Source organism: Periophthalmus magnuspinnatus, chromosome 5 (assembly GCF_009829125.3).
Source record: "Periophthalmus magnuspinnatus isolate fPerMag1 chromosome 5, fPerMag1.2.pri, whole genome shotgun sequence".
In the NCBI taxonomy this organism is placed as follows: Eukaryota; Metazoa; Chordata; class Actinopteri; order Gobiiformes; family Gobiidae; genus Periophthalmus; species Periophthalmus magnuspinnatus.
Window position 1 is genome coordinate 25,050,021 of NC_047130.1, and position 24,672 is coordinate 25,074,692.

The window sequence follows — 24,672 nt, forward strand, 5'->3', positions numbered from 1 at the left end:
TCCTTGTTCAGACCTGGTTTGAACCAAGTTTAGTCCTAATGTAAACCTGGTTTAGTCCTGTTCGTCCAGTAAATTCCAGGTTTAGTTCTGGGTTTAAAAGTATCATCTGTAAATTTATTACATTTGCTTTTTTACCAGTAGATGGCAGATGTGAAAACTGCTCTCCCTCCGCTCACTTGGCCTTTGTTTAGACTCATGTTGTCTCTGGTCTTCTTCTGTAAGGCCAAAGTGGACATACGATCAGTAATCAGTGAGAGCATCTAGTGGTAATCTCAATTTTGATATGGTGTGTATGTGTGTTTCTTTTTAACATATTAGTAACAGTTAAAGTTCCATTAATTAATTCAAAATTCTTATCACACATACTACCTCTTGTAGTATTATAGCCAAATTAGTACAGTTCAAGAAAACTTTGCTTCTACTTGTAGGCTGCACCATGTTCAAGCACAAGGTCGTCCATGAGTGCACGTGGCACCAAAACACCCTAGGATGGTTGGGAATCGACTTGTTTCTGGAGACATGGAGTCTGAGTGGACCATGTTCTCCACCTCTATTGTCAATGTGGCCATTGTGACCACAGACCTGGACACCAGAAGTAAGGGAGGCCGTCCTATTGATCCTTGTTGGCTTGTGGGACTCCTGAAGCAGTCGACAGGTACTAGCGGGACAAGTGTGTTGCAGCTCATGTGCTCACAGAGGCAAATATTGAGAATGGAAGGAATTTGGGGAGGCCATGGAAGAGGACTATGGGTTGGGATGAGGGAAGTCTGGGAATCCCTGCTTATACTGCTGCCTGCACGTCCCAACTCCAGATCAGCGGGAAAAAATGGATTGATATATTTCCGTTTATATATAGTTGTTCTTAGGTCTTGATGTTTTGGACATAAAATTTTTACTTAACCTTTCTCCTGCCATAAGGCCTTTTATATGTGACTTCTTTTCTTTGAAGTTTGAAGTTTTCAGCTACAGAAGCAGCACTATCACTGGTGTAAGAGTTGAGTGCTGGAAGTTATGGAGGGAGAGTGCATGTGGAGCCAATCTTAAAGGGCTGGACAAAGACCGAGAACCCATGTATCTCCAGTGGCCCGGGGCACTGCTCATGTGCAACATGTGATGAAATGTGTGACTGCTGCTGGACCTAAGCCTTTTGTCCAACTGTGAGCTACAGATGACGTATGCTTTAGGTATCAGGTATATTAGCAGAACTTTATTACTATGGCAGATCATGGATTCAGATTGGAGTGAACGTTTTTTTTTACGCTTAGCAGTTCACTAAAGAAATAAATATCTGCACTCATTTTGATATTATCCAAAGTGAACATGAACCCAGATCTTTATAACAAATAGGTGAGCCCCTACAGAGCGTATTAGCTGTAGCAGTACAGGTGGTAGTATGTATCTACTTTACTTGTTTACTACTTTACTTTTTTCATTTAAGTGTTTTTTTTAACTCACCTGAAAACAATTTGTTTGAACTGCTTTGTAATGCCTTTGTAATCTTATTTCACCAACACTTTGTTAATCCTCAAAGGGGGAACACAAAGGCACATCATAGTTTACACAAAATTACACAAAAGGAAAGTGACTTTGATGCAAATACTGCTGGTGACGTATGATCTAGAATGAATGAAGACATCATCATTAAAGACATTCACAGAAGGATAATCATTTAATGTCTCCATATTTGGTCCAGGTGATGAGGAGGCTGTAAGCCCACATCAAATCAAGAAATGCTCTCTTATGTAACGTGAGGATTCCTATAGCACAGAGCAGCCCTGGGGCAGCACTGGCACCAGACGGCCAACACTCCTAATGCGATAAATCTCTAAATAAATGGAAGAGATTGTATTCTGTGCATTTGACTCACCACATAAAAACACCGTGTCAAATGAGAAAGTTTTTATTTTTAGGTGCCAAAAAGGAATGAAATAAACATTAGGCAGGGACACAATTGCAAAGTGTATATTGGCAATGGTGAGTTAGGATTTAAATAATATTGTTGAGGCCTATTCTACATTTGTAGTTGTAAAAATTGTCTCTGTTGAATTCAATTGGATCTAATGACTATTATTTTCCGTTGACAGTGTTTTACCTCAGCAACACATGACTATGTCTACATATGTATAATCTGATAACTAGTAATACTACTACTAGTAGTCATAGTAGTAGTAGTAGTAGCAGTGGCAGTAGTAGCAGCAGCAGCAGTAGTAGTAGTAGTAGTAGTAGTAGTAGTAGTAGTAGTAGTAGTAGCAGCAGTAGCAGTAGTAGTCGTAGTAGTAGTAGTAGTAGTAGTAGTAGTAGTAGTAGTAGTAGTAGTAGTAGTAGTAGTCGTAGAGGTAGTAGTAGTAGTAGTAGTAGTAGTAGTAGTAGTAGTAGTCGTAGAGGTAGTAGTAGTAGTAGTAGTAGTAGTAGCAGTGGCAGCAGCAGCAGCAGCAGCAGCAGCAGTAGTAGTAGTAGTAGTAGTAGTAGTAGTATCTTTTTAGCATAGCTTTTGATTAGTATTTATCATTTTAAGTTTACTTCTCTATTTATTTAGTCTTATTTAGGCTGGCTAGTGTGTTTATGTTTTACTTATGTTTTATTTACTTGTTTAGTTTTGACTTATTTTATTATTTATTGATTATTTTATTATTTATTTATTTTATTATTTATTGACTTATTTATTAGTTTTGACTTATTTTATTATTTTTAATCATTTTAGATTTGCCAGTGTTTCCTCTGAGGAGCCCTCTGCACCGGGAGCTGTGGTTGGCTGTGGCTGCTGGGCCCTGGCTCGTGGGCCCTGGAGGTTTGGTCTTGACCTCATCTCTTCTCTGGGCCCTGGGCTGGTGTCCTGTGGCTGTGGGTGACCCTGTTCCTGGTGCAGATGGTTCCTCTGGTGGCGCTCTCTCATCTGGTTCATCTTTATCCAGCCTGTTCCACTTAAACATATTTTAAATGAAACCGAGGTATTTTAACATGTGTTGAGGTGGGGGGTGGGAGTGTGTGTTGGGGTGGGGGGTTGTTTGGTTATGATTATTGATGTGTTGGGGTTGGGTTGTTGGGCTGTCGGGTGGCTGGGTGGGTTTGGTGGGTGGGACTGATTTTAATGCTTTGTAAAGCACTTTGTGTTACTTTTTTGTATGAAAAGTGCTATATAAATAAAGTTTGATTTGATTTGATTTGATTAGTAGTAATAGTAGTAGCAGTGGCAGTCAGAAGTCTCCTCAGTTGGCCGTAACAGGCTGAAGTGGATTGCCTGATACTGCAGTACTCACCACATCTGCCTTCTGTCTCTGAGAGTCACATTTGGCGGCTACAGAAAATGTGGCAGAGCTGCACTGATGTAGGTGAGGACCATTTCTCCAGTGCCAAACAGCAGGGGTCAGGGGTCATGACAGGTGAGCTGTCTGTTGGACTGGACTCTGGTCCACCCATTGTTGATCACTTCTCTGACATATCATCTCCATGTCTAGAGGAACAAACTGCCACTTTAATATTTGAGCTTTTAATGGAGTTTTGGGCTCATGGAAACACGTGTCAGAAATGCCTTTTAAAATTTACATCCTAGTGGCTTGTGAGGCACAGGGCAACATTTCCCTTATAAATAATATAGTGGCAACAGCAGCAGAATCGACTGAATAGCATGCCCGGGTGGTTGTAAACATGTAATAAAATAACTTTTCTCTCTAACTTTCTAAGCTCCTCTTGCAGATCAGATGCTGTTAAATCAAACGCAAACACTGGACCGTGTGAGCGTGTTTGCCATATTGTACCAGCCACCGTTCCATGCACATGTTAGATTTATTTTATCAGCAGCGCATTTATCTGAGGCCTGATTTGTCACATGGACTCGAGTATTTCACAAGCGCTCAGTCACTCAGCTTCACTTTCTGAACTGCTCGTGTTTACCAATCAGGCAGCATGAAATGAAAACAAGATGGCCGACTACTTTTGAATTCTTGTTCAAATCCCTGGCCTCAGATGGAGAGCCCTGTTAAATTGAAGCTCTAGATCCATGACAGAAAATAAAGAAGCAAATTACTTCAAAATGTTTGATGTGAGAAAGATTTGGCATTGAAGAAAGCGTATGAGTAAATCCCTAAAATCAAATAAAACGCTGGATGATCATGCAAATTATGCTGCCATATATGGTAAAGAACAATACATTTAGATGGCCAGTAAAAATCTAATAACTATACAGTTAAACTATAACAGAGAACCCATTCATTACATCTGACATATGGTGCGTGTTTATGTGCACAAACCATGTGACATTTCTATCTGCATACTTTCTGAGCAATTGTACTAAAATGAAATAAATATATACCCCATAGATCAGGGGTGTTCATTACGTCGAAGGCATTTTGTGTAGACCACGCCCCGTCATCCATCCAGTCACATGACTAATATACAGGACAGTCAGATTACACCTGACCCTGGTCACATCTTAGGCGCTGCAGAAACAAGCGCGAGTTTAACCCTATAGAGTTATTTTAACCCTATAGAGTTAGTTTAACCCTATAGAGTTATTTTAACCCTATAGAGTTAGTTTAACCCTATAGAGTTAGTTTAACCCTATAGCGTCGGATCCTATCGTCGCAGATTGAGCGGGTTGCGGACTTTCCAGCAGCGAAACTCCGCCCAGTCGAGCTCATGTAAATTCAAACGGCGTCTCAAAGCGGAGACATGGGGCTATCTAAATATTTTACCATCATTACTGTAATCTTCCTCTGTTGTCCTGAAGGTGATAAATGAGAGCGCGGGGCTGAGGGGATTTTCACTCATTTATTCGATGCGTAAAATAAAAAAAGGATGGATGTGTAAAATAGAAGTAGTTGTGTGAAAAAATGCAGTAAATTCTGATACTTCGTTTAACATGATTTTTATGGCTATAAAAAAAGACAAAACCGTAATCCACATGATTAGCTCTGTTATCGCTTTCAAACGAAAAAATTGTTTCAAAAACAATTTTACTCCTGGCTCCTGTCAGAAGCTTCTGCCCGAACTATGCATTCCTCACTGATTCTATTCAGTGTCATCAGAGCAGTAATCATCATTAAAGTAATTATGAACATGTAGGAAGTTCAGTTGTGTTGTGCAGTATTATCTCATGACGTTGTGCAAAGTACATGAAAATGCACTGTACATGTAAGAATTCAAATACATTTACAAATAAATATATGTTTAACATTTTTGTATTAGGTGGTAGATCTTTCAGACACGATCATTTTAAAAGTAGCTCACATACTGAAAAAGTCTGAGCACCCCTGTCATAGATGTTTTTAAATGATCATTTGGTGGCCTAATTATTGCATTTAAGTTTTTGCTAATGTGTCATATGTTTAGTATAATTTAGATATATTTCTGAATAAGTCTAACACTGGACTTAAGTTATTACTGAAAAACTGAAAGAAGTTCTTTGACAACATCCTAGTTTCAATATAGATGCAACAACAAAAATAGTAGCATTTAATTTGACCTAAAAACACACTGAAAAGGCCTGGTGCACATGTTTAGCAGAATCCTTGTCTGATAAGATCATGGTCAGATTTAATTTTTCCCTGATGGGTCTTGTTTTAATTGCCTGCCTGTAAGTTATCGGCGGATCATGCATTACGCACAGGAAATGAGCCTGTTCAGTGTTTATAGAAACCACTGCAGCAACAAGTGGACCTGCAGAGGATATTAACATTCACTTTTAACGTGCAGACACTTGTTGTTATATGTCACTATTAGCACGATTCCTCTGGCCCCAGTAAAAAAGTGAAGATGTCAAGGCCACGTGATTGTCGCCGTGGAAACGTTGGCTATAATCTTGTGGCAAGTATCTCTATCAGCATGGAGAATGTACCAAATAAGGTTTTAACTTTCTGTTTCCATGGAATCATGTAGGACAAACCACCTCCAGAAAGTTACGTGGTATTACTTTAAATAAATATTTACATTTCTATTTTTGCTAAATATTCTTTCAGCTTCTTTTTATTTTGTGTTTTACCCACAAAATCCTGTGTAATTTAAAGACACTTTTGACACTATAATTGTTTTTGTTCACTTTACAACCTGCACATGACCTGATGTGGGAAAGACCTACACTGGATAGTTGTCCATGGACTGGATTTAGCATTTGGCCACTAACTGTGTGAATTGAGATAATCACAATAAAAACTGCATGGTATGTGAAAATAAATATGCAACAGTGACTTATGAGGTTGTTCTCTTACTGTAATTATTTGTAGCACAGCTAAATTCTTTATTTGTTTATTAGATCTACAAAACTTCTTTTGTAGATGAGTTTGCATGTAATGTCTATTCTTGTTCCAGCGAAGATCAATTGTCGCATTGATGGCATGTCCAAGAATAATATCCAGACAAATTACATTTTTCATCAAAATGAGGAATAATATTTTCAAACCCCGGACAAGTCAACAGACTCAGAATTCATTAAGAGGTAAGGCATATTTCCTGCATGTAACGCACCTCAATAACAGAATGAGCACATTTCCTCTTTGTCACTCAAAGCAGAACCAAAAACATTTTACATTTTAGCCATTCTTCATGAAACCCACTCTTTATCAGCTCGGGCCTGGCATCACAAACACACTGGACTGTGGTGCCATGTCTGAATATTATGGATTATACACACAGCCCAGCATTACATCCTCTGCAATTATATTTTAGATTTCTAAACGTTTTTGTAAGAAACTGTGCATTTACTTCCAATTTAACTTTTGAATTGTCATTTTCCCAATTGGTGCTACTTTCCCGCTGTCTTCCATCCATGCCAACTCTGTCTGGGCATTCTACCAGAAAACTGTACTTTTTCCCAAACCTTCCATTCCAACACATAGTCCAATAATAACCAAAACTTCAGTTCAGTTCACCACACTTCTCACATTTCTTCTCATTGACCTGGAATCAGCATTTTACATTTTATTGGATTAATTTCTCTGTAAGGTCCATAAAATAATGAAATAATGACTGTCCTTATTCTGATTTAATGAAAGTGAAACTAATTTCTCAGAATAAATAAACAAACAAACAGGACCCAGACACATTTTTCAAATAAAACTGTACATTTTTATTAATTTTAGCAGTATATGAATGGCCATTATTTTAGCTTTTTCACATGCTTTGATCATTCTGACCTGTGCTGTATTCGAGTGCGTCCCCTCAGAGCCCGACAGCCCGGCGGTGGTCACTTTAGTAAACAAACACAGTGGAATGAGCTTTTTGCCGTTTTGGATTTGTGCAAACACACTGAACACAGAGCGGCCCTCACAGCTCTGAGGACAATTACAGCTGCAGTTTAATGGGCTGCTTTTGGGTGTTTCTGTTGAACTTTACAGCTACAATCATCACAGCCTGTACTGTTCTGCTGGTTGTTCAGCACACTGGTTGGCTGTTTTAAGTATGCTCTATAAATAACATTTTTTTTTGAGTGATTAAGTGATTACCAATAGCAGCAACTGATGTGCCTTGCTCAAAGAAGAAACAGCAAGTACTCAGAGTCAAACACACAACCTCGGGAGTCCTGCATCCTGATGAGATGAGCTGAACTTTCATATGTCCTCATGTCATCTTTAACATTTGTTTGCTTGTTTCTACCAACAGCAATAAAGCCTCAGTAAAACTCCCATTTACCATAGTTTGTGTTGACTTGGGTTGGTCCATATATCCTCAGTGACAAGATGTAAATATTTAGACCATTTAGGGACAAAATGGTCTAAATATTATAATATGTTTATTAGTGCTATGTGGTTATTTAACTGACATCTAAAACATCTTACCCTCATAATAACTCAGCCATGTCAAGGAAACTTTGGTCTGTTTATTTAGTTGAAGTGGTTCTATCATGAAACATGCAACTGCTTCACATAATGTTAGCTCAGTTCTTCGTAAAACAAGTTCATAATGGGTTCTTGAGCACGTTTGCCTGTGTGAATGCAACGTGTGAGTGGTGCTGGAAGCTATTGTCCCAGGATAGCAAACATGTCAGTCAGTCAGCCCCAGGTCAATTGTGGCATATTAGATAAGACGTATAGCATCACTGTATGTTGAAGAACAAATAATTGACTAATGTTTACACACTAATGTTTTATATAAACTATAATCTAATGATATTACCATCGACCTGATTACCATGCTAACCATTTAAAGTCTGAAAATGAAACATTGAACAAAACGCAATTTATCTACCTAGCAAAAGAATGATGTCTCTCTGTAATTCTTAAACAGATTGATATCAGTCTGGTCCCCACATTCTCTGTTGCGTGTCAAGCCCGGTCAAATATGATTGTGCAATAAGATTAGTTTTATTTCAGTGACACGTGACACAAAGGAGCTCATTGGTCACCTGTGATTTACAATTAAAATCACATTTATCTCACTCCAGATTAACAGAGTTTAGTGCTTCACTCATTGATTCTGCGATGCTTTTCAGTCGTCTGTGATATATTTTTCTTTATTTCTTCCTGATATGGACAGACCATGCATGTCCCCAGTTGGCCTATCCATCTGTCACACCTATTTGAAAATGAGAGGATTCACTGTTGACCAGACTCACATTTTCATAAAGTACTAAAGTGTGTATTCTGGATCCCGGGAAAACAATTTATAGAAATGCAAGTGAAATTAATGAGGAGCATCTAAATGGAAGCATCTGGGTTTTAAATGCAGGAACAGACTTGGTACTTGAAGTTTGAACTTGAGAATATTCTGGCAAGTATGGAAGCAATGAAACACGTACCCTTTTAAGAGGCTTTCTGTTTTTGTCAATTATTATTTATTGTACTATTTCAACAACAAAATTAGAGGCTCAGGTGGTAATTCACGATCATCTGTGAACCCCATCTGTGCTGTTAAAAGTCGTTAAGTAAATCCAGAGATGATTCCTCAAATTCACAAGTCGTCATTCTACATCTGCAAAAGCATTTACAGATCTGAACCTGTAGCCTCTGGATTAGTTAAGCACACACTTAAACTTTCCACTAATGAGTAGAGTCTAACCTTTTACTCAAAAACTCTACAGTCATGAAGTATGTGGTGTCTGTTATCTGTTATTTTAATGGTTTCCTAATGCATTTTTCATGAACCCTGTGCCGCCACAGTATACTCTATAGACCGCTCTACTGTAGCCCTGAGTGACGGAGCACATTACCATCTTGTGAAAACACATTTTTCACCAAATGACCTCCGATTTCCACACCTTAGACATATAGTAGCTGAATATATTCCACACCGAGATGACAGAATACTGAGTGAGCTTCCATCAGATGTTTGAATAGGCTGTAGGTTAGTTTAGCAAAGAATATGGTTTTCATCACTGCTGCTTTATACATTTTAGCCTATAGCAAAGTATGCTTCCAAGATTGTGTTGATGAGGTTAGGGTTACTTTGTTTAAAGCCCAAGGTAGTTTTTAGCAGCTCCATATTATAATGGAGACTCTAAATATGTGAAAGAGAAAATATGAATAGGCCTATTTCTGATTGTAAAAGGCCATGAAAACAATATTGGTAGTTAGTTATACATGTTGGAAAATGTAATTGTGTTCAAATGTGGATGGATTTGGGGTTTTGGGTTTGGCTAATAACCACTCAGAAAGAGACATCAGAACTTGATTAAAATACTTTTACAAGTATACATGATTATGATGAACACTCATTTAGATTTTACTAGTACTTAAAGATATGTTGACCGCATGATATATTTTTCTTTTCTTTTCATTTTATTCCATTTTACCAATTGACATATTACATACGTTCCACAAATTGCACTTTTTGTGAAGCTAAAATACAATCACTGAAGAAGTTTTATGATTTTACTATTACTTTTGTTTTCTGTTGCCTCCATTCTCAAATGTTGAACATTCTAATGACATAACACTTGGAGTATACACACCAAATGATATAATATTATGAATGCTGATGGCTATGTTGCTACTTCACTCTTAGTACAATAATGTAATGTAGTGGAAACTCATTACTAGAGGAAGTTGAAATGCAATGCAAACAAACACTGCCCTCTTTAGTCTCTGAACCAGGGCACATGTGGGAAACTTCCATCTGTGTCTCATATTAGAGACATTGGATCTCCATGAAATCAGGATCTTCTTTGAGCTGTAATATACTGACTATACTTTCACTCCACTATAGACCATAGGAGTTTGAGATAGTGTCTTTATCTAAATCCAGGGCCGTTCATAGCTTTGTCAAGGCCGGGGATTAGTTTCTTCTTGGGGGCCCTTCGTTTGCTAAAATGAATAAATCGTCACGTGTTTTTGTGAGCCTAACGTTAAACCAATGGAGATTTTAAGATGCTGAATACTAAAGTTAGCATTCATTCAAAAGTACTCTGACACTATACTTCAGTAGTAACTTCATAGCGTTTTTACCAATACATAAAGTTTTTGTCTTTCAATCCCAAGCAACACTTTTTTGGTGACTTTTTCCCATACACCGATAGTATTTAGGTTTTTTTTAATGTCAATTTCTATGGCAAATGTTCAAATTTTTCATCATTTGGAAACGCATGGATACCTTAGATTACCAACATCTATACCAAAAACTATTTTACAAAATAAACAAACAAAACTACAACACCATACATGCTGTTATACAAAAATAAACACAACACTTCTTTCAGGAAGACAAAAACCTTTGCACATTTATTATTAAACGCTTATATTTTATAGGTCTATGGGAAAACTGTAGGGAATGGTAAAGTAAGGACAAATGTTGAACTTGTGGGGCCCCCCGAGTGGATGGTGGAGTTATGTACATTTGCACCGTCTACCTTGGCCAAGATCCGCCACTGTCTAAGTCTTTGCTGCTCTTGGACTTGACAAACCCTGTGGACTTGAGTCTCGGAGCTTTCATAAACCCAACATATGGAGCAGAGTCATGCACCAGTGAAGTTTCCCTTTCACAATATGTCATAACAACAGTGTGAGATGAAATATTTCAAAATCCAGGCGCTTCATGCTAGCACCTATCACAACCAAGTCCCTCTTTATCTCGTAAAGCATCTTTGGCCTCCAACTTTCACTTAACTATGCAGAGCAGAAATAGACCACAATGCTGCGGGGCAAGTCAAAAGTTATGGAGCTTCCTGTGATGATGAACACGGTGTATTAAGTGAGTTATTGTAACCTACATTTTTACTGAGCCAGTTTACTTTACTTACTTTAAACTGTGAATGAAGTTTATGAGTTGTCCTGAGTGTGGGGTAATAACTACACCTAATTAATATATTAGAATAAAGCTTGAAGAAATACCTAACATGAATAATTCAGGCTTAATAGCTCTGACTCCTTACTCTAACCACTTAAAACAGTAGCGACTTATCATTCTTAATAAACTTTTGTTCATTATGAGCTAAGTCTTTCTTCATGCGTCAATAAAGGACCCACATTACGCTATTGTCTGAAACATCCCTGGAGTTGTTTTTTTGTTTTATTTGCACAAGTATAACACAAATCCTGCACATTTAGGCTGAGTACTTCACGCAAACTGACAACCAACACTCTGTTCCACCTTGTGATGTCATCATGTGGTAATACAAGAAGTGCTCCACTGTGTTTTTAAACCCCACACGCCTTCACTAGAGACATTTTTGATCATTTTAGCCCTGGAATTGTCAATCTCTACTGAACTAAAAGTAAAAGGTAGCTGTTAATTTGAAAACGACCGCTACATGACAAGTGGAACGGAGTATTTTAAGGTTTGGAGATGTAGACGGACTCAAACATGTGTGAATGAAACAAAAAAAAAACAAACTTCCAGGTATGTTTTTGAGGAGATATATAACATGAACTAAAACTCACAAGAATCAATTTTGCGTTACATAGGACCTTTAAGGCTAATTAAGGTGTAGTTATCATAAAGTATAACCAACATTTCAGGTATTATATGTTCCAAACACTTCCAAATGACCTGACCCTATTTTATCACACTGAAATACATTAACACTGTATGTCACTGGCGGTTGTAACTTCCATTTTGTTTTGCGTTGCATTGTGGATGTAATTGGTTGGCTGGTTTCCTAAATGAATTTCAAGTTCTAGGATAGTATTTAAACCATAGGACTATGACTGTTATTCTGACGTGCTACAGTATATCCACAGGCTCTACCTCTAGACTGCAGGACTATGGGGGATTTTAATATGACCAAAATGTTATCTTACCAAAACAATGAGTAAGGCAAGTGACCTTAAAGAGATCCCAAAGCAAAGACAGCTCAAGTTCACATAATAATATTTGAGTTGTGTTTGAAATCTCCCTGTATTAGAGTTTCAGATAGCAGGTTTCTGAGACATAGAAATGCGGAAACAAACAAGCAAAATGTCATAAAATCATTTGTATTAGTTTGAATGTAGTATCTAAATGGTTATGAAAAATAAGCAGTGGCAAAAATATCAGGAAGCAGAAGTTAAGAACAAAAAAGATGTTGATTTTGTTATTTATTCTTGTCGGAAAATATGCGTTCGAAGGAATGTTAATAAGATCTTGGCAGTCATTTTGTCTCTATATTTCCAAGAGCATCTATCACAGAAAGGATGATAAAATATGCTCATATAATCTTTCTTTATCACCTGGGAAGCAAGTTAACAAAACAATATGCAGTCCATTTTCACTGATAAATGCACTGAAATGGAAGCAAAGCAGCAACAAATAGTTCAACTAACTCAATTTTGAACTTAAACACCATAAAATGTAATAAATTATCACCTTCTATGACAACTCTCCTAAACCTTACTCCACTCATTACTATAGATCAAAAAAGTGTGTTGAAACTGACTCTTTACCATATTGCACTTTGATTTTAAAGGTGCACTATGTAACTTTTCTGGTAGATGGAGATGGAGATGATCTTGCTTTGGTTGGAATTCTCCACAGTATGGCATTAGACTTTATCTCCGTGAACACACTACCAAAAAAAAAAAAAAAAGTTATATTGTGCACCTTTAAATTCAGGGCAGGATTCTCTACACAGTGTCTATATATTACAGGTTCACGTCTGACTTTACCTCAGGGCTACTTTTACCATCAAATTCAATCTAAACGTGTGAAAATTTAGGTCACATATTTTGGCACCTCCACCACTTCTCTTCAATCATCCGCTACTCTAAACCACATCTGCTTTTATCACCTCTGGACGTCTTAAACCAGCTTTAGTCCAGTACTGTGTCAACTCTCCTAACAGCCGTTCAGGGGCAGGTTTGGGGGGGGCAGTGGAGGGACAGGAGCATATGATTAGAAACAGAAATGGGGATGTTTGCCTCTCTCTCTCTCGCTGCAGGGGCAATTGGCTCCAGAGGCTTCCACGAGGGCCGTCTTACCCCTATGCATTTTAGCCCCAGTGCAGCGTTATGAAGCCACCAATTTCACACGCACGACTCAGGGACAGGCCAGCAGCTGTCACTATGAGTGTTTGACTAAGATGTTATCATACGGTTTGCACTTTCCATTCTGTAATGCTATAAGGACGTGCAATATGTGTGAATCATATAGAACTGACCTTGTGCTGTCATTCTCCAGTTCAGTTATCATTTTCAGGAATTTACATATTTTCTTATGCTATCTGAAAAAAGTTATTCCCTAAAGAGGCACCACGCAAAATTTCTGCTTTTCTCCATGGAGATGTTATGCTTTTCCTGGAATGTTCCGCTGTATAGCATTGAACCCATCTATCTTATCTATGTATCTGGTTTGCTCTTCTGTGAGGCTTATCTTGATGATTGTTCTTCCATTTGGACCGAGCACGTACACCATTTGAACACTGTTTTTGTGCGCCTGAGTCAAGCAAATTTAACTGTGATCCTTTTCCAAAATGTGAATTTGACCAAGCGACGGTGACCTATCTGGGAAAAGTTCGCCCAGTTCAAGTTAACGATGAATCTATTTTGTCTGCTCCTGCTCCCACTAGAAGAAGAAGAATCAAAAAGTTAAACAAGTTAAACAAGTTAAACATTGATGTCTTAACTTTGTTTCCTGCGTCTTTAATAAATATGTTTTGGTCTAGTTTTGAGTCATAACATTGCTCAAAAAAATATGGATTTTGACTGTGAATGTGGGGCTGCCTCTGCACAAATCTGACTTGACCTCGTGGTAAAACCTGCTAGAGAGATCAAAGTTTAATGCCATGCTGTGAAACATTCAAGGCAATGCAGTAACATCTTTGTGGAGGCAAGTAGATGGTAGACCTTCCACTGAAAAAGTTACATAGAACGACAAAGTAAAAACATTTTGCTAATCTGAACATATGGACTTATGTTTTCTTAATAACAATAAAGTTATGCTATTTTTTTTTTTACAGTTACTTTCAATACAAATACTTTCCTCTCATGGCTCATTACAAGTACTTCACAAATAAATCAAGATAAAGGCAGAGGTAATAGTATCTGTTCAAAGTAGTACTGAGTAAGTCTAGTTTCCATCAGTACGGTGACTCTTAGCCAGACTCTTTCTCAACCTACTTTCAGTTCATTAAAAGTTGTTTTGTTCTTTTACTTCAACTTTTCAAATTAGTGTTGTATTTGATTTCTGGAGTAAATTTTCCCCTGTATCGCAACAATACATAAACTGTGTATATGTGTGTTTCCGCTCTAATGTACAAAACAGTACATTGCAACACCGATGTTCTATAACAATACATAAAGCTCTGTTCCTCAGTAGATTAAAGTGTATTTACTGTATGCTTGTGGAAATTGGTCGTCTCGTTCCGGCAAAAAACAGTGTATACATTCTACATAAACAATCTCTATCCCTGAACATGTGTGGGAGACATTTTTCAAGATGGATGCTTTCGTCAGCGTCTAGATTGTTTCATCTGGTTTCATGTTGCATCACACCTCAGCTACAGTCATATGTCTTTGCCGTTTGTTTGATGAAATGTCGACCGACCTTGACTTTTCTACTTTAAAAAATATTAACCAAAATCAAATCATACAAGCGAATAGACAACAGATGCCAGTTGAACGCCGGGCTGACCTGGGTTTTCTGGGCGAACTACATGAAACAATGTTGAGGTGGGAGACCGCGGGGAGTCCAACCAAAGAGAGAGGCGCATGAAGAAGAGATAACAAGACAAATGTTTGCAGCTGCGTTAGAACACGAACTAAATCTAAACCGGTTTCATCCTACCAGGCAGCGTGCGCTAAATGTCTACAAAAAGATTGAATCATAAATATTAAACTATAGGCTTTTCAAGTTAATTTTAAACAGTGGAATTCAACCGAGATGTATTATTCTTCTCCATACTACAAAGAAAATCAAATAAGGCATGTAAATATAACATATACATTCCGTGACTACAACCCATACGTGGACTATTAACTCACACAGGCCACAAAGGGAGTTCATTGGTTTATCAGTTTTGCCGCTGAGACTCCATTATGTAAAAGATGCAGTTATGGAAAAATTGCATTGAAGTTTCTTATCGCTATGAGTATGCAAGTTACTTAGTAGAGGCGACTGTGGTCCTGGTATTCAACTTTGAAACTGAATTGAGAGTTTAATCTCTAAAATCAATAAGTACTGCTGTTGTGTCCATGGGCAAGACTCGTCACCCCCCTTCCCCCTGGAATTGGGTGAGTGATTGGTGCTTGGAAATACACGCAAGTTTTAGAAAGTCATGTTTGTGGATATAGGCACACAGGGAAGCCGTGCACGCAGAATTGAGCCAACAACTTTCAGGTAACGTCCTTTGAAATGTGCATAAATGTTGCATGTGCTTTGTATTTACCCATAGTTAAGACTGTGCTTACTTCATTCAGTGCTGATCATGCTCAGTACAGTATCCTCAAAGCATGACCACAGGACCAAACTTAAAGATAACAGTGGAAAGTGAGATAAATTACAATGGTGGAGGTAAAAAAAAAAAAAAAAGAAAAAGAAATTTACATGCCTATTCTGTCAACAGCTGCCTCTCATCATTTCTGCTCTACAGAGACCCAATGATGCACGCAGTGAAAGACGTCCACTAAATCTAGCAATTTGTCAAGTTGAACTTTGTGAAGAGCAAAGATCAAAAAGAAAGTCAGACTTAAGCACATTTAGGACAGAGAGATGACTACAGGGTATTTGCCATAGCCTATTTAACAACTATCTGGACAGTTACTATAGAAGGTCTATATAGTACATGTGCTACCATATGGTACAGTAGACAAAAATAGCACACCTTATCAGAAATATGCTTTGAAAAAGTTTGGTAGTAGTCCTAATTCCTGGACAGGGCATTTTTATGTGGAGTTTGGATGTTCTCCTTGTGTCTTTTTCTTCCAGGTGCTCTAGTGTAACCTTTCAAAACTAGATAGATTCTCACAAAATCTATGGGTAGCTCAATTTAGAGTGCTACATATATAAATCTGGTACGACGCACGTTATCTCTAAAAACATGCAGGTCTCAGGCTCAGGACTGACCACACATCTGATCTACATCATTTTGTTATACAACCTGTGTATATGATAACAAACAAAGTACTTTACCTTTAAATAAAACGGTCCAAAAGTGTTTTTCTTAATGGTAAATGTGCTTTTTGGATCTCTGACTCTGATGAGGGGAAGACATACTAACCATCTTGCTCTTGTTTGGAGTTCAACTTTTTGCTACATTTAGTTTTAACACAAACATTACAAAAGTACAAAACTGTCAGCCCAAGTGCTGCCTGAGCTAGTCCTAGTCACTCCTCTCTTAAAGAGACTAAAGTGTGTAAGGCCCTGTGCTAATGCCCCTGAATGATAAATCTCTACATATTGTAGTAGGCCTATTGTACCAGTGGCACATATTACATCAGACTTGGATCAGTAGTCTAAAATAAAGGTTTTGAAACAGGCGGCGGATTAATCACTGAATGATTGTAGTTTGGCCTTAGATCTGACTCTGGTGGCTGCTTAATCGTATCAGTGCATTAATGAAAAGGCCTTTTGAACTCGGGACAGAGCCGGGCGATAAAAGACCCAGGTCCATGGGTGGTCCGGGCCGCTCATGGCACTGATGAGGGCCTGAGGCAAGGCTCTAACATGATTACATTCTCACTTTAATCTCAATAAACACACACCTAACTGCATTACAACTGAGTCCACGGTAGAAACGAAACAGACACTTGGAATTAACTTGATCAGGAACAAATCAACAAAAAAAGAAAATATTCCATGCGTCTATTTACACAGTCATGCTCTTTACAGCTTAGCCTAAAGGCTAAATATGAAACTTTTGAAAAGGTTGTGCATGTTTAGTGCTGATCAATACATAATCCGTCCAAAGCTAGGATTAGTCCCAAGGCATTTTGCAAAGTTTTAAAATTTAACCTATTACATAAAAGGACAGGAATAATCGGTTTTGTCTGAAGTGCATGCGATGACTGTTGGCTTGAAATTTCAAATTTCATAAACATGACCTTTGTCGCCAGATCCAAGGTAAACATGTTCAAATGAAATATTGCATTTACCGATAACAATTAATGTTGGTTTATTGTTAACAAAAAAAAAAAAAAGTATTTAACATTATGGCCAAGTTGTTTATGTTTTAATTTGCTTGTTTGGTATGAAGTTTCTAATCAAAAAACAGAATGAGCTTCACATGAGTCTCTCATTGGTGTTGCCAGTTTCAGAGCTGAAGTCCAGTTGGTTTTAACATGAAAGACCTGCCTCAGACCTGAACTTTCACTAACTACATTCTAGCTCCAGCAGCCAATCATTAATTAGTGCTAGTGCAGCTTCTGCAACTCACTGAGTTGCAGAGGTGAGTAAATTCTAGAGGTTCTGAGCTTCACATGAGGGAACAGGCCTAATGAGAAAAAGAAAAACAAGTATGTGTCCTCCAAGGTTAAGGCACTGGAAACCCAAGTTCAGTTGGATTGTAGTACTCGATTTAAACCAGTAAGAGTGCAGGCTACAGGCTTTCTTCAAAGTTGAGTCCAGTATTGCCATGACATTGTGATTCATGTTTGATTTACACAATGCCTCCATCCACTGGCCACAGATGGTACTAGCTCATACCTAAAAGGGCTATTTAAATAAGTTATTTAGTCAGAGCAAAATAGGCAAATCATATTACGCAGTTTATATATAGTGTTCATATTGTAACATGTAGAATAACAATAAAAGGTGTAAAATAAATCTATATAAAATTAATAACTTGATAAACCTGCCTTCATACTGAGTGTGGGGTCATCTCACCACAGATCTGACCTGTAATTTGACCTGGCATTACCATATTGTCTCCATAGAGAGTTTGATGTCATACTATTGAACACTCAAGTTAAAGGAATTTCATTGGACACAGCGCATGGAGACATATGTTATATGAAAAGTTACTCAGTGTACATTTAAAATACATAATTTTTTTTTTTAATATCAATTGCAGAATTTCAGTGACAATGTCTTGATCAACAATTTCTTCATGTTTCACTGTGTACTTCATTGTAATATAGTTTACCACTAGGCTAATAACTGAATTCCGTTTGAGAAAAACTAAGTAGGCCCATCTAACCTACTAATCCTACTAATTAGAATGAAATGTGCTTTCTTATGGTTAACGTTAAACTTTCTGTATTTCAACATTATGACCACGAGATGGCGCTGTAAAACCAGTATAATTGACTTCACACATCCTCTCCTCCTCTGCTTATCAAAGTATCAAACCAACACAATAGAAACTCACGATCGATTCATTATAGGACAAAATCAAGATATAATATTTCAAGAATTTATTGTTCCGCTAATGTTTGTGCAAGGATAAGAGTTACAAAAGAGATGATATTATATTCCATTCCTATCATACAATGTTATTTTTACATCTTTAACAGTATGCTTATAGTCATTCAAATACCTACATTTTTATTACACAGATATATTTTTCATCCTCAAGACAACACACAGCACTTACAGTAAACACTTGATATGAATGTGCTATAATTGTTTTCTAGTAAAATACAGGACTCACAATGCAGCAGTTTCCCTGTAGTGTAGAAGTGCATTAGTCTCTTGATTTGTACTTGTTTTTTGAGGTAATGTTTATACTATATTTTCTATTTTTTACATTACTTATAGATGGAATGTATACATAATCCACAATAGTTTCATTGTCCTCTATATCATGGTTACCTGGTTTACACTTTGAACTACTGTTGTCATATTATTAAATGATGGATTACTAGAATTGAAAAGAAAATATCTTCTTGTTTTCTTGTAACAGCATGAGTACAGTGTGGGCAGGACTAAAAAGCTCAAGGCTCAAATTACTATTGATTGTGTGTCTCTGCCTGACAGTCACAGTTGGTCTGGCTTCAGTGCAGAAAAAATTAGAATGACAAGAGAAGTCAGGGGCGTGTCAAATGCTTGTCATCTGTGCTTCATAAAATGTTGTGTTTTTTAAATAGGTTGTGGCGACATAGCAATGAAACAAAATCAGTGTAATTGTCACGTGTATGTCATCGTGTTACCTGGGATCAATATAAAAACTATATCTAATTGCTCATCATGAAGTCAGGGCAGGTTTCTGAGGCATCGATATTTGTCAATGTGCAACTTCACCTCAGACATACACTCTCAGAAACTAAGGTGTGATTTGATCAGTGTCAATGCCAATTGAGTTTGGACTCAGATAAAGCAAGTCTTAGAGAGTTATTTAACCCTGTGGGCCTATGGATAGTGGTGTTTCTGTAATAGCATACATATAGGTTACGTACACAGCTCAAAACATGTAATATTTCTCTACAAGCTTTCCAGTGCATCCCTTTCTGTCCAGCATCACTACTCAGCATAGCAGTATCTGATTGTGGAAGTCTTTTTAAAATGCTTTTTATTTCATGTCTTTGATCACTGACCAGTCCAGAGAAAGGCCATGAGACCAGCAGCAGCAGCAGTGTTAAGGTAGTTTCATACTGATACAGACCAGGTGTCTTTATAAATGTGAGTGAGATATTACAATCATCCACATCCCTCTACATGTTGCCCTGTTTGTCTGAAGAGGATGAGGAGGTGGAGGGTGAAGGGGAGGGGGCTTTGGGGAAGCCCCTCTCTGTGGGTGTGATTCCGGGGCTGCCTAAACCAGAGGAGCTGGAGCTGCTGGATCGGTGCGGGCCTGGTCCCTGTCCCAGGACAGGAGCAGGCCTTACAGGTCGTACTGGGGGAGGCCTCATAGGGGCGCTAGGCCGGCGACTAGTCAGAGCAGGTTTAAAAGTGGTCATTGTTTCAGAAGAAGAGCTACTGCTACTGCGCCTCTGCACCGCGTCAGGGTCCCGGATCACCATGGTGTGGAGGGGGCTGCCCGGGACGTCCTGCACCCCAGGGTGCTTCAAAGGCTCCAGAGTGTCCAGCACCACATCAGGGGCGTGCTTTGCTACGTTCTGACGCTCCAGCTCCCTCAGCTCATGGAGAGCTGTGTTCATGGTCTTCTCTATGTCCTTACAGACAAAAATTTACCAAAATATTAGATTGAGTTTTAATGATTATTGTTGTTATAATAATGAAAGGGCACTTACTTCAGCCAGAGCCTCAGCCTCCAGGGTCTTGTGGTCCCCTAGGCTGGCGTGGCGTGTGGTACTGGGGGAGGCACGCTGAGAGTGGCTGTCAGAGAAGACCTTTCTGTCAGGATGGTTGATGTGTCCCGCACTTCCAAACGTGGTGAGACGCCTCTTCTCTGGGCTGTCTATGGGACCCCTGCTCACTGCAATCTTCTGTGGGCTGCAGGGCCGCGGCAGGACTCTAGGGGGCTCCGCTCGGGGCGGACTGTGACCGTCCCCCATGTTTCGGTGGCGAGGACCTGCACCACCATCTGACCGTACTCTTACTCTAAAGGTGTAAATTAAGCTTTTTAGTAAAACTGTCAAGTTTTTAATGCATAATTTCGTAAATGTGGTTACAGTGTATTATTATTGCTATTTCTAAATCTTTTTATTAATAAATGTGACTGGAATTACAAAATAAAAGAGTGTTTGAGGTTGTTTCTGTACCTCCCGTGTGCAGATCCAAAGCGGTGCTCGGGCGTGTGCTCAGTGTGGTGGTCTCTGGCTGCTCTGTCGTCATGGTGACCACTGCTGGCTTCACTATCAGTCCTGTGAAGCCCGTCTGAGAAGGCATCGTCCCTGATACACAGACATATCACATTCATTATGACTTCCAATAATAAGCTTTTACTTAAAGTGAACTCATTACTGTTTCATGTAGCACAATCTTCTAATCTATCTAGATAAGACACAATGATGAACGGTGAGAATTTATTACTATGTTTCAGTAATATTTCAGAACAAATAAATGGTTTGTGATCTAACCTCAAACATGAATTCACTGCATTAAAAAAAAAATCCCCAAATTAAAACAAAATATTGGCATTGGCATCGTGGCAGTTTGAACTGAGACTGACCTAATTAAAATGCACTTTTTTGTTTTTTCTCTACCCTTATATAACTATTTGAGGATAAAGCTCCTGTGTCCTTACATGTCCTGCACCACAATGTACTGATGTGGGATGAGCCCGTCCACTCCGTTGTGTCGCCCCTCCCACCAGTCGTTTGACGCTCGCACGTACAGCAGCAGAGACGCCCCCTTCTTAAAGGACAACTCTCGTGGACTGCGCCCCACATAGTCAAACTTCGCTATGGCCTCAATCTGCTCCACCTCTGTCAACACACATGATGCAATATAATTCAATCATATTTGTTTATTTGATATTCTAGCCTAGTTGATATGACTTACCTTCATCACTTGTGTTTGGTCCTGTGCCATTGTCCACTTCATCAAGAGCACCGGCATCACTGTGAGGACTTTCACTATTAACAGATAAAACAAAACAGTTAAAGAAGACATATTATAATTTACTTAATTTTTGGTACTATTAATATACTACCACAATGTATATTTTGTTCATTGATAATTGGAATATTGATCTAAAACATCTTAAAAATAGAAACAGATCCTTTGATTTTAAGTTAAAAATTACACAACTACTTATAAGCAATGTAAGCAAATTGTATGCAATTTTTTTTTTTTTTTACATTTGTGTAAGGCCAAAGTCAGAATTAGCAAAGAAATTCTTGCTTATGAGTCCAAGGATGTGGGTGGGGGCAGGGGGTGGCTGAAAAACAACATTTTCTGAGCACTCAAACTCAAATGTAATACTCAAAAATGCATGAATCAGCCAAAAGACAACTCTGCAATAAGCTAATGATGATAGAATATACTACTAAATTTTGCATGATACGTTAACTTTAACAATATTATGTTTTTCCTCTGTTTTTCCTCTGTTTTCCTCTGTTCCCTGTCCTAGCTGGATGTATAGTCAAGCAATAAAAACACCATTTTACAGTGAATCCAAACACAGAAACTTGCTCACCAGTACTCCTCCCCTCCAGCCATGCATTTCTCATACATGGGCCCGTCCAGCTCTCTGTGTGTTGGGAAAATGGCTTCATGGTGGATAATAAAAGTTTTGATGACCTCGTTGACGTGGGCCTGACAAGAAACAGGGTCCTGGTCGTCTGGTATGGGCATCAGAGTGGGACCGAAGCAGATCGCCAGGTTGTAGGGGTCCATCATGTTCTCGTCACTATACTGAGATAGACTGGACAACGGACAGGTAAAGAAAGAAAAATACAGTTATCTTTATTCTTGTAAATACAAAAGCTGCAAGCTGTTAGATGTGCTAGATTGTTCTAATAATAATGTATTTTTTGTGTAAGCAAGCTTTAAGTGTCAAGTTATAAGTACTCACACAAAGCATAAAGCATAACTTACTGGTTGAGAAAAGCAAAGAGATATCTCATGACAATAATGACAGGTCTCTGTAAAGTCCCAATAATTTGTTGGAGGTGACGTGCTCTTTCGGCTCCAGAATCCAACTCTAAAATAATAAACATTAAAAATAAACAAAGTCAGAATCAACTAGGCTTCACAAATCCAAAATAAATAAAAAATATGCATGTACACAAAGACTGACTCAATTTCAGATTCAAGGAAAAGGCTTCATACTTTGCATCGATTCTGATACCACAATAAAAATTACATTGTTTTTTTTGCCAAAGAAATGTAATTTTCAACAAAATTTTTTAGATGAATTGTAGTTCATCTAATAATAATAATAATACATTTGGTTTTATACTATATAGTGATTATATAGATCCAGTACCATTGTTAAACTATTAAGAAAAAGGTCCAACTCTGTTCTATGGAAATTATTTCAGTATCAGTCTTTTTACAAATGAGCATCTAGTTTCAATACCAGTTTTAGTATCAATTAGTATTTGGGTATTGATTTTGGTGATAGCCCTACTTACTGGTAGTGGAGATGAGGTCCAGGAAGCGCTCTTTTGGGAACAGAGGATTCTCCAAGCCCCTGAAGTAAAGTTTGAGAACGCCGGCTACAGAGTTAATGTCATGGTCTGTCTGGTCGTCCATGAGTGGGTCCTCCCCTGTACACAAATTTAACTTATATTAGGCAACGTTAATATAAAAATCAAGTAGACAGGGCTAAAGACACACAAATACACTCACCTCTTTCAAATGCATTCTTAATATCATTGACTTCTATTTGGGATCCAGGTACTCGGAATATACCTTGCTGCTGTAGACCTGCAAATATAAAAAAATGCGTTCTTTACAGACACAGTATGTAACTTTCCAGTCAAAAATAGACAATATATTGTTTTTTTTCAATTAAGTTATCTTTTTGAACTGGAAAACTGTACCTTTAAGTGCAGAAATACTGTTTTGTTAAATTATTCATCCAAATTCTACAGTATCTACGTCATCCCCAAGCAAAGTATATTGAAAATTGTTGCATGATGAGGGCAACTCTGTGTAAAACCTATATTAATATGTAAAACACTGAATTGTAGTTGCGATGTACTTCATTTTCAACTCCACAGACAACAAGCCAACAGAGACCATAACTAATACAAAATAATGCTAAATCTATTTAAGAGTTCTACTTTGAGCTAAACATATAATATTGTATAAATGCATGGACTGTGGGTTAAAAGTAGAGCCATGTTTGTGTGCAGCACTTGGTGTGATGAAAAATACATGAAGCAGAGTCTATAAGATTAAGAGAGCCCCCCACTGTGAGGTGTCTCAGTTAATTATATACACGTTTGTTGAGACTTACACATTGTTAGTGCAGCGTTGATGGTTTCTGTGAGTGGCAGTGAAAAGTGTGCCCCATGTGCTCATTATTTCTGTTTACATCGTTACATCAATTAACACTGATACAAAGAGGCTCCTTATGTTTCTAATTGTTTAGATTATTTATTTATTATAAAGGAAATAATGAGACACTTACTACATGCATGTTCTAATTTGATGTAATCACATAATGTGTATTAAGTGTTTAGCATAAAAAAGTGCAGATCAGTGCAGATTCAAAACAAATTAATTAAAATGGGTTCACATTACAACATTTTAGAAACTACTGGTATATTGCAAATACAGTGGTACCTCATTTATCGCGGGGGTTATGTTCTAAAAATAACCCGCAATTGGCGAAATTCGTGAAGTATTAGCTTTATTTTTTTTACAATTATTATATATGTTTTGCAGCTGTAAAACCCCCTCACCACACACTTTATACACGCTTTATTCTCAGACAAGCATTAACATTTTCTCACATTTGTCTGTTGTTTAAACACTCTCAAAGTTCAAACCTTCGTATATTATATCCTCTCGATGATCGATTTAAATGTGTTGTTCACGTGC

General features: G+C 38.0%; 1 protein-coding gene across 3 annotated transcripts in view; it reads right to left on the reverse strand.

Moving 5' to 3' along the window:
- Positions 1-18,674: 18,674 nt before the first annotated feature.
- Positions 18,675-24,672, reverse strand: part of LOC117370710 (SLIT-ROBO Rho GTPase-activating protein 3-like) — a 37,599-nt gene continuing 31,601 nt past the window's right edge. For 2 of the 3 annotated variants that reach the window (XM_033966216.2, XM_033966217.2), the window contains exons 14-22: positions 23,473-23,550; positions 23,256-23,390; positions 22,717-22,822; positions 22,316-22,543; positions 21,679-21,752; positions 21,422-21,602; positions 20,937-21,068; positions 20,466-20,775; positions 18,675-20,387 (exon numbers count right to left, since the gene is read on the reverse strand). In XM_033966216.2, coding sequence (XP_033822107.1) covers positions 19,926-20,387; positions 20,466-20,775; positions 20,937-21,068; positions 21,422-21,602; positions 21,679-21,752; positions 22,316-22,543; positions 22,717-22,822; positions 23,256-23,390; positions 23,473-23,550 — 1,706 coding nt within the window. In that variant the 3' untranslated portion in view covers positions 18,675-19,925. Of the gene's footprint in view, positions 20,388-20,465; positions 20,776-20,936; positions 21,069-21,421; positions 21,603-21,678; positions 21,753-22,315; positions 22,544-22,716; positions 22,823-23,255; positions 23,391-23,472; positions 23,551-24,672 lie in introns of those variants that run through there. The other variant, XM_055221669.1, reaches the window with a different exon arrangement.